This window comes from Artemia franciscana, unplaced genomic scaffold (assembly GCF_032884065.1).
Source record: "Artemia franciscana unplaced genomic scaffold, ASM3288406v1 PGA_scaffold_50, whole genome shotgun sequence".
Lineage (NCBI taxonomy): Eukaryota > Metazoa > Arthropoda > Branchiopoda > Anostraca > Artemiidae > Artemia > Artemia franciscana.
The window spans coordinates 572,781-584,340 of NW_027062691.1; the positions used below are offsets into that span (position 1 = coordinate 572,781).

An 11,560-nucleotide genomic window follows, 5' to 3' on the forward strand; every position below is an offset into this window, starting at 1 on the left:
TTTCCATGTTGTCACCCTGTTTTTGTTATATGGAACATGAGACAATGAAAATTGTCAAGCTGCCAAACTGTTACTGATTTTTAATTTTGAATAAAATCTACCTGGTATAAAATGGCTAGCGCAATCGGGAGTAAATTCTTCGGTTTGGCAAATAAAGCAAGTATTTTGGATGGATTTAAAAATGCCCCTGGTTTCTTACTGGATTCCTGGTTTACGGAAGATTATTTTTTACCTGGCAAAACCAATAATATGATCGCATTATGGAGCTACAATCAACTATGCAATGTTTCATAAGTTTACACAAAAGTTTGCTGTTTATTTTCTTCAACTAATTGAAGACATAATACATATTTTTTAATACATAAAATTATAAAATAATTTTAATTTATATAATTTAAATAATTTAATCCAATAATTTAAAATCATATAAAATTAATACATAAATTTTTTTAATAAAAAATATTTTTAATACATAAAACAAGCAGTCAACTTAAAGTAACGTCACTGGGAGGGTGTAAAGAGAAAAGCTTTGGACAGATAGTAAGGAGGCCAGAACCAGGGGCACAAAGAAAACCCTCTAGAAGCAGTTGTGGCCTAAAAACTCCCTTTTCCATTTTCTCACCCCGCCTTTAGCAAAAATGACACGATAGCTTGAATAAAGTTAATGTTTATAAAAATGATTAAAAATACTGACGGTTACAAGTATTTTCTCGAAAACTTCTGGATCGTAAAAACAATCTGAACCAATGATAAAATCCAAATGTTTCAAGCCAAATATTTCACTGTGGAAAAGTCCCCAAGTCAGTCCAATAACAGACACCTAAAAGAAAAAAAAAACTACAGAGAAGCCATAGCCAAACCACAACCAAACCAAAATCACAGAAAAACGGAGAGTTTAATTGTGGAAACTTACGGCTCAAAAACTTCTTCTTTTTTACTAGATTAACACTTATCACAAAAGAGCCAATTAGGTTTTAGAAGGGCGGAGTTATTTGTTAAAAACTATGTTTTGATTTCATTGGTTCACTTGTGCCACATATTTTCGAAAGCCAATCACTTTATCCTTTATTTCTGGAGAGAAAAATAACCCCGCTTTTTCATAACTGGGTTAACTAGTTGTTAGAGTTACCTAATGCTAAGTGACAAATCTAGCCTTACAAAGTAATGCAACTAAAGTTTTTTTTACTCATAAAAGTGCTAAGCTCTTACTTCTTACTGCTCAGATTATTGTTGTTTGCTTCATCACAGTGTTAAGTTCTTACAGCTCACTGCCAAAAAGAACACTGAAGAGAGAACATTGATGAATAACTCATCCATGTCCTTGGACCACTGATCAGAATAGAATCAAGAAAGATGTTAGAAAAAAAAAATCCTAAGAAGTAAGATTAGATCAATCAGATTTTCGCTAAAATTGTTTTCGTTAGAAGATACAAGATTTTAGCACACTGATGTTGGTTGCATCAGTAGCTGCAACCTAGGAAAGACGACTCGGCCAATAGTTACCCAAAATCAAATATTTTAAATCAAATGGTATTGAAATAAAAAGTAAACCATTGGAATTGACATGGCCGAAAACCCTATTAAGGAAACAAAGTCCCATGACTTGAACAAAAAAGGTAGTATTTTTTTTGCATGAGAAGCATTGATGTGTGTCTTTTCTTCCGTTTTTCCTTCTTCACTACTAGAAGGGCACTGGAACATTGTAGAGAGTTATTCAAGGGCTCACTTTAAAGGAAATTTCTATATCTAGTACCTTTTGTGATTAAATAAAATCAATTTTTCGATTTACCAAAATACAGGGCTAGTGTATAATATTGTCACTCCAGATTCGTTGCCCGACATTAAGTAACCTGAAGATAAGATACCCAAAGCTTAGACATACATATTGAAATTTAGAAACAAAGGATTTTTTCTTCTGAAATGGAAATACAACAAGTTAAATTCCAAATCTAGGGAGAAGGAAGCCCCCCTCCCTTGAATCCACTAAATAGTGCTTCTGAGCATGAGATCAACGTAGTTGATAAAACGAACTGTAAAGTGATTTAGCGACTGGAATTATATAAAAGGCATTTAGTTCACATACAGACTGAACAGTTCTTCTCAAGTAAACCTTATATTCTGGCTTCATTCTTGTTCAAGAAAACAGTAACAAGGTCCAGAAACGTTTGACAATCTTGGATTTCATCACCTTTTTTTGAATCCTTGTTTAGTACGAAACGATTGTATCCAAAAAAAAACAAAAAAAAACAGGAACAGTCAACTTTATTTTTCTTTCAGATTTTTTCACTGTCCAGGATAATGTTGCTCGAACAGAACAGTCTTTGCACATCACGTCAAAAGATTAAAAATAAGTAACACTCACTAAATATATAAAAGACTAAAAGGTCACAAAAAAAGTAAAAAGGAAGGGAAAAGAGCGAACTTATACAAAAAATAGGCAACGCCTATGAAAATAACAAAAAGAGAGAAAATAGCGGGATGTTTTGTTAATTTTTTCCGTATTTTAGGAGACAAAATTTTGTCAAATCTGGTTGTAAAGTTGCAAACGGTGAACAAGGTGGGAAATCACTGAGAAGCAGCCTGAGGCGGGTAGAATCTAAATCGGGAGTCTCTTTTTGGGAATAATGTTTTCAATGCGAGGATTTGTTGTTGTATTTTTTAAAGCAGGGACAACTTACCTCTCCTGCATTCAAGCATTTTTAACCTAGCTTTTCTTATATAAAGAGAGTATGGAACTCAGGGTACCAAACTGAACATAACCTTGTCTCTCACTCTTGGTTCTTACTTGATCTGAAGCATACCCAAATTAAAAAGTGGTGCAGACATATTTTCAGATGAGGATAACAACAGCCAACTGTTAACTCAGTCCCTTTCGGAATCATATCATCCCTAACAAGACCTAAGGAAGTCTCTAAATCTGGTTCGTCTCTAAAGCACCTTGGTTTGTATTTGACTGGGATTTAGGACCAAAAATGGGTAATCCCAAAGTCAAGCTTTTTTTACTATGAAGTTTAGAAATGTAAAAATCTTCCCAGGAGGAGGGAGGGACGACACCGTCCGAACATGAATGAATCAATTGCCTGGGCTACTATATTCATACCTTGTCTTGTAGATCATTAGCGTTGATATTATTTTGACATAGCTGTAAGCAATGAGGCAGTTTAATGCTATCGGAGACAGTCACTTTCGCACCAACCTTTGCAGCAACAATACCAGGAAGGCAGGTACCTGCTCCTATTTCTAAAACAGTCTTGGACACAAAAGCTTCCTTGTTACACCAGATATACCAAGCCAAAACTGATGCACATGGCCATGTGTACAATCCGTAACTTGCTTTCTGTTGCTGAAAGTAGACCCATCTTATTAGAATAAATGTGGCACATAAAAGGTCAATATAAAACCAAACACTTTTACTTAATCTCAACCTACAGATTACCTACTTTGGTGACTTGTAACACATAGCACTATTTATTTATAGCATTTTTTTTTAATTTGCGTTTTCTGATATTTTCTAAATTGACACAATATTCACACAAAAAAAAAGAACAGAAGTAAAATAAAAAATGTTCACATGAAAAGACTAAACAACAGCATGTGAATTGTGTTGATCACAAAACTGTAATCTAGGGAACAAAACTATATACATTTTGCCAGATAGAATAGTTTGTCTTTGATTTAGTTTGAATAGTTTTTCTGTAATACTAAAAAAGAGCAGTAAATAATTCCTAATAGCCCCACAGCTTTAATCTATTTAAAATTTTTGTCATTACTTTATCAAAGTCTAGGTTAAAAAAGATTATATGAAATGGAAATAAGAGAACCTGGTAAAAAATAATGTGAACAGTCAATATCCTGAAGTCATATCCTGCTATAATAAAAGATGCCAAGAAATGCTGAATAAGGGGTGCCAAGGTGTGAAAAATGAACAACAAGTCAATCCTCTTACACCTTAGTTCTGTCTAATCCTAACACTACTCATCAAAAATGCTCTTTTTCTTTTGTATTTTACTCCACTTAACCTCTGTTTTGTGAAGTAGGTGATCAATAAATTATTATTATTATGTATGATGAACCAAGTCTTTTTGATAATAGTTCTTTATTTCTCTTTGGGTTGGAACCTGATGCACTTGGTTATTTTATTCATTTGGTATCTCATTCTTTACAATGAAAAAACGTAAATAAAAATATTGTGATTTTATATTAGCAACACATTTCACAATAAATTAAACACTCTCATGAATAAAGTGGCCAAACAAATTAGGTGAGTTCCACCCCAAAGTAAAATAACAAACAATTACCCAAAACAAAGGATTGACAACATCATTGAATACTGAGAATTATTGAACAGACTTGGAAAGTCTGACAGAACAACAAGAAGAAAAGAGAATCAACTTTGCTTTGCTTCCATTTGATTTAAATCTAAGGCATAAGCAAGGAAAAAATACTGAAGCCTACTATTTTTTTGGGCCTTTTGCTTGTTATTACCAAGTAGTTACTTGTACAAAGGTTTTTTTTCTGAACTTAAGGTAAAATAGAAACAATTTTGATATTGAAAGATCAAAGCTCAAGCTATTTCTCCATCTGAGAAAAAATATGTTACAGAACTAAATCAGGAGAACAAGTCAAATTTTAGTAATTATAAAAAAAAACATTATCAAATCAACTTGGAATGCAAACAAAGCTGGTAATCTGAGGCTTAGTTTTTGCAATCACAAGGTAGTTGACAAAAGACATGGAGATTAATTAATTTGTTATTTGGGAAACATAAGAAGTCTTCACTACTGAGTGAAATGGATAGCCAAAATAGGATTATGGTACATGATGAAAAAGAAATCGCTAAGGTTTTAAATCAGCATTTTGTTATTATTGGTGAAAAAAGAACAAATTTATCATCACCGTTGTCAGATTATGTTTCCCTTTGTACCTGCCACCACCTTTAGATAAATTGATGCTCCTGTCTCCAATCACAGAATCCAAGATGATGTACATCACTATACTTATAAAACATGGCAATTCTGAAGTGTTAGACAGTTCTTTTTCTAGCCTTGGGAAAGTGGTTATGCCTGGTATTTGTTCATTTAATAAACTTAATATTCAGACAGAAGTTTTTCTATTTTCTTTTTAAGTTTCGAAAGTTATTGCTCTATATAAAGAGGATGATAATAATAATCTGCCTAATTTAAATACAGTCTGTTTTCTAAAATTGTAAAAAGAGTATTATATAACTAAAGGTATACCTATTTTTTTGAAAAATTGAATTGTTTTTGAAGCTTCAATTTAGTCTCTGAAAGGGACTTGGAACCAGTCATCCTATGATTAAAGCTTTTATTGTTTTCAAAAGTAAAACTGTGACAAATAGTTGAACTCTTCATTACCACAAGTTGTTTGATTACCCAGTTGTGTGAGCAAATGTCTTGACAAAGGAAAAATTTATTTAAACCTGTTCCTGTATATTCAAAAAGTGCTTGACTTGATTTCTCATTTGATCTTATTTCCAAGGTTTAAAAATTTGAGGGTTCATGGGAAAACACTGGATTTAGGAAAATCGTATCTTCCTCAGAGAGCACAAGCTACTTTAGTTAATAATTCTGCCTATTCTTTCCTTCCACTATTGTCAGTGATTGGTGTCCTAGAAGATTGTTTACTGCCTATTGAAAGAGTGAGAAGCATTCTTTATCCTGGTATAGTTATTGACAAACATCTCTCATGGAAGGATAACATCAGCAAAGTTGTGAAGCTGAAACTAACTTTGTTGTATGCCTACTTCATTTAAGCAGATCTATTTTGCAAGGTTTCACTTTTATAACAGACATAGGCTATTTTTGAAGGACATCAAAGGTCAGGACCCTCTAGAGGGAGAAGGAGTGGAGTTTGGCACTTCAAAATACCTTCCCAAGGCATACTTTAGCCAGTACACCCATCCCTGAAAGTTTCATTTTCCTAACCTAACCCCTTTCTTAGAAATTACTACTACTATTAACTCACTGCAGCACCAAGCCGCCTGAGGCCAACACAGCTACGCACGCTCCTCCTCCAACCTAATCTATTTAAAGCCTCCCTCTTTACCCCTCCCAGGAAGTTCCCACTTCCTTTAAATCTTTATTTATGACATCCTCCCAACCCAGACAAGGACGTTCTTTCTTAGAAAGCAAGAAGTCTATCAACTAGAATTTTACCATATGTTTTGTTGGATTTATAATGTTTCTCTTTTTAGTAAACGTACCACAAGTCATCTCAAAAAGTTTTACACAGTTCCCTTTGAAGGAGTGGAAACAGGGAAGGAGCTTCCCAGAGATCATTAAGGCTATGGATATATTCCTGAATTTCATTGACATAGCTCAACTACTTCTGATTAGCCTAGAATTTCATCAAAGACAAAAAAAAATTCTAAAGGGTACCTCTGGTATGGTTACTGTTAGGTTTTGTACATTACTCTTAAAATGGAAGAATTTATTCGTTGCATGTTGCATATGCTCAGGTTTAAAATTTATATGGAATGCTTATATAGAAATTTTTAAAATGCTTTCTAGGAAAAAATATTTTAACAGCTTATGCCAAGTTCACATGCATAGGATTTTGTAAAAATCCTATAGCGAAATCCTTAAAGGTTCCAATGAAAAGTGTTCACACGTAAAGAAGCGTCTATATGCATAGGGTAAGCACGTAATTAGTAAAATATTTTTGAGGGTGAAATATTTGAAAAGTTCAAACATGGATCCGTATTCAAATCTGGAAGAATTGGCGATTGGGTAGCCTGATTCAATTTGTGTGGCCAGAAGTATAATTTCAAGATTCTATATTGTGGTTTCCATTTGTCTTTTTATAGTCATTCCATTCAGGTTACCCTGGATGTTTTTCATTGTGACAGATTGTTGTAATGCTCTGCTGAAAGAGGAAAAATATTTTAATTACATAGGATAAGAAAATTTCAGTAGGCTAATCAGTTAAAAGTCTTAAACTAGCTGGGGAAGGGTAAAATTCTAGTTATTTGACTTCTTGCTATCTCAGAAAGGGTTTAGGTAAGGAAAATGAAACTTTCAGGGATAAATTTACAGACTAAAGTATGTCCCGGGAAGGTATTTTGAAGCAACTACCTCTGCTCCTTCTCCCTCTAGAGGGCCTTGACCTTTGATGACCTTTGAAAATATGTGTTTTATAAAAGTGAAACGGTTGCAAAATAGATCTTCTGCTTAATTGAAGCACAACAAAATTGTTTTCAGCATCATAACTTTGCTCAATTTTGTTTTATAAGGTTTTAAAGATATGCAAATATATTTCCTAAATTTTGAAAAAAAACATTGGTATGGCTCAAAATTCTACTCAGATAACAGGAATTGCATTTTCAGAACTAAAGGCAGAGAAAAAGCAACTGGTAACTGAAAAATTAAGGTAAAATGTTGTTTTGCCAAAATTTCAATAGGCATAGACCTGTCATTTAGGCAAATTTCAGGGCCCTCTAGAGGGAGAAGGAGTGGAGGTGGGTACTTTAAAATACCTTCCTGGGACATACTTTAGCCTGTAGATTTATCCCTGAAAGTTTCATTTTCCTAACCTAAACCCTTTCTGAGATAGCAAGAAGTCAATTGACTAGAATTTTACCCAGGGAAGTGTTTATTCCAGTAAAAAATCACCATCTATCTTTTTTGCCTCCTTTAGCCTGTTTCCAGTTCCTGATTGCCATTTAAATTTCATTTTGCCTGTTACTCATTTCTTATCCATATTACTGAGGGGTCATAGCTAAGCACTAGAGAAGTCATTGTTAAATATCTTGTGCTTAAGTATATATAGCTTGTTGCAATTAACTAGAATTTCTAAGTATACAATTTTTGATGTGTTCTAAGCCAAAAGAAGGACCTGTAGGCCTATTGAAGAAATTATTGTAAAAAAGGATTCTTTATAATTTACATAATAATTATAGCTAATACATTCTACATGTAGCCCTACTTTACACTCAACCTACCTAATATAGAAATATATTGCTGAAATTACATATTTTCCATTGATTCTTCCAATCAATCCCTTGACCCTAGTTCCTGTCAATTGAAGCAACTGTGAAAAAACAAGAACTGGAAAAAAAGTAACAGGTGGCACAGTACCCTGGAAATATGTAATTTGGGCGATATATTTGCACATTAGACAGGTTGGGGGTAATTTTTTCTTCTTCATATTTTTCACATACAACTAAAGTGAACACGCCACCAACACCTTTTTATGCTCTTTCCAAATATAATAATTGCTTCTATTGTAAATTCAAATTTAAATACTTTTTAACCTAACCTAAATAATTTTGGAACTGACAAAACATAGTAAATTATTTTGTCAAAAACAAGCAAATATGCATACTTTAGTTGAAAATTCAACACCAAGAAAGAAGAAAACAGTATAATATTGTACAATTTATTTATCAACTTAATTGTGGATAATCAGTGCTTTTGGATTATATGACATTTAAAAAAATGGATTTATGATGAAACAGTAAGTTTGAACCCAATGTTTTAAGGTTTGAGACCAATGTGTTAATTCTTTTTATGCCCAAAAACTAAAATATTTGGTCATTTTCAAAAGCTAAAAACTGCTTAAATTTGCAATAGAAGCAATTATTATACTCATAAAGAACATAAAAAAGCATCAAGTGGAATGTTCACTTTATTTGTAAGTCAAAAATATGAACAACACAAAATTTACCAATTTATAGTATAGAGCTGCATGATTTTTCCCCTGGGTACATAGACTAAGTGGATGGTCACTTGTACCTGATTGTGTTCCTACTGTTATTAGTTGGATAGAAAAAAAAAACAAAGAAAGTTCCTATTGAAAAGAAAAGAGCCCAAAATTGAGATTGAATTGTCAAAGCTTGGAGGTTTGCCCCTTCAGTCTGTTTAAAGAAAACAAATTCATAATTGAAGCTTTGTTCATTTCAATCTTAAAGGTAACCTATGTTTGTGACACTTCATTAAATGTTTGTAAAGGGATACTTTTATTTATTCATTTGTCTTGTCTGTTTTCTACAAGATTGTTTTTTAATCTTTAAATTGATATGCGTTTCTTACAAATTAATTAGTCATACCAGAGTTCTATTTATGAGTTTTTGACCTACTTTGTAATCCCTGGTCTCAAAATTTCATATAAATTTGTTGAAGCTAGGACACATAGAAATACTGTCTGTTTAAAGAAAATGGATAGACATAAGTAGGTTTTATTACACTAAAGCCCTAGGGTCATGGCAATTAAAACAAAACAATGAAGATTAACTTTAAAATACTTGACATCACATAATTATAACAGTCACAAAGAAAAACAAATCACAAAATTTTACTTCTCTGCTCTGTTGCCAACCTGAACAATTGTCCTACATTTTTAAACCTTGCAAAATATTCACCCCCATTACATTCACCAGCCATCATTCATGACCCCCACTCTTATCTATACATCAACAATTCAGGGAAAAGGAAGGACTGAAAAGGAAGTGCAATTGGAACCTAGGGCCCAGGCATCCTATGCTTTTGCATGTCCTTCCTGCTTACTGTCCCCAGATTGCTCTAGGTACTCATTTAAATTTTGGCCAATTCTTGCTTAGCTTAGAGAGTCACATCACTGACCCCTTTCCTAAACCAAATAAACTGGCAATGCCAGTAATTAAACCTGTGCTCCTTAGACAATAGATTCTCAACCCAAATTGCCAACCACTTAGCAATGAACACAAATATGACCAGAAAACAACAATTACTTGAAAAAAGAAAATATTTAAAAAAATCAAGTCATAGTTGCCAGGATGCCTTGCTGCCATTTTCTCTACTCTCCTATAAACAATATATATTTTATTTAGACAAATTAATTTTAAGACAGGTATCAACAAAACTCCATCAGGGATTGTATTTACTCAAGATACAACCAGCAATATTAATGCTTAGCTTTGTGATATTCTAGTCTTGAAATAATAAAAAAAAGAAGAATTATATGTTCTATGTTCTATTTCTTTTCTACCAGCTCATTTGTGATAGCAATATGCTTATGGTTGGCTTAAAATCTCTCTAAATGCTTTAAAATAGATGGAACTTTAAAAACAAAATATACTGATGAGAAAAAAGAATGTTACCATAACTCTCTAAACTTGGTACTGTTTAAGACAATTTTTTAGCAAAGCAAATGCAAAACTTTAATGTATTTTGATATAAGATACTTCAGAGAGTTTTGACCAAATCTATGAATTAAAGGGCAAGGCATTCCTTCCCAATTTTTACAAAAGAAGAAGCTTGATTAAAAAAATAGATATATCTTTAACAGAAAGCAAGTGACATTAATGAAATTAATCAAAACAAAATTAACTGAGATTAAAGAATATCAGCTATATATTTATCTTATAGAAGGTGGCATAAAATATTGTTTCTCAAGTTAGAAAAACCCAGTGTTACAACTTAAAGTTCTAATCAATAACAGGAATTGTAATTTATGAACTAAGGCCAGAGAAAAAAAAACTGAAAATTATGGTAATATGTTGTTTTTTCAAAGTTTCAAAAGATATAGACATGTCATGTAGGCAAATTTTAGGACCCTCTATAGGGAGATGGAGTGGAGATAGGTACTTTGCAATACCTTTCTGGGACATACTTTAGCCTGTAGACATATCCCTGAAAGTTTCATTTTCCTAATCTAACCTCTTTCCAAGATAATCAAAAGCAGCTAAAGTAGAATCTTCTCCAACTGAAAATATAGTGTGGTTTAGATGCCAAGCCTGTTTGATATGGTAATATAAATCTTGCATGATGTTTTTCTTTTTTTAGTTTGATATAGGAATAATAAATCTCATTAATGCAACCTTCAAGCCCTGGGAATAAGAAAAGGATATAAACAGTAGCCTGATAAGAAAAGATATAAACAGTAGGGGGAAAAATATTCAAGATTACATTTTAGAAACAGGATTTATTTCTGATAATTGGATTCACAAAACTCAATTAGGCTATGTTCAAAGGTACAAAGAAGTTCCTAAACTTCTTGAATGGGCAAAATTAACCTAAGATAGACCTAAGTACAGTTCTATCATTAATGCAATCTTCAAGCCCTGAAAATAAGAAAAGGGTATACATAGTAGCCTAGTTTGGGAATAAAATTCAAGATTGCATTTTAGAAACTAAATTTGTTTCTGATAATTGGATTCAGCAAACTTAACTAGCTACTTTCCTAGGCACAAAGAAGTCCTTACACTGAAATTTTACCCCAGGGCTCGTAAAGGAATATGTCCAAACTCTAAAACAATGCCCTAGCAGAAAAAAAGTGAAGCACCCAACTAAGCTAACCTTTTTAGAGTTACTGAGGATTACAACCAACCTATCCAAAGGCGATTTAAAACTATTTCTTCTTAAAAAAGCGTATGCATTAGAAAAAACTTTAAGGCTTTAGCTTATTACTTGTAAGGATTTTGCTCAGAACTTGAAATAATTTCAAGCTAAATTTTTCTTATTGAAACATAACAAACAAAATGAAAAACAAATTAATTTTGTTATGATATGACAAATAATTTGGTAACAAGGGAACATCAAAAAACATACTTGATAAGATTATG

At 32.6% G+C, this 11,560-nt stretch overlaps 1 protein-coding gene across 2 annotated transcripts in view; it reads right to left on the reverse strand.

Moving 5' to 3' along the window:
• LOC136041934 (histone-arginine methyltransferase METTL23-like) overlaps positions 1-6,575 on the reverse strand; it is a 240,388-nt gene extending 233,813 nt beyond the window's left edge. Inside the window, exons 1-3 of one of the 2 annotated variants that reach the window (XM_065726740.1) lie at positions 6,399-6,575; positions 3,101-3,343; positions 695-820 (exon numbers count right to left, since the gene is read on the reverse strand). In XM_065726740.1, coding sequence (XP_065582812.1) covers positions 695-820; positions 3,101-3,343; positions 6,399-6,470 — 441 coding nt within the window. In that variant the 5' untranslated portion in view covers positions 6,471-6,575. The other variant, XM_065726739.1, reaches the window with a different exon arrangement.
• Between the last annotated feature and the right edge of the window lie 4,985 nt (positions 6,576-11,560).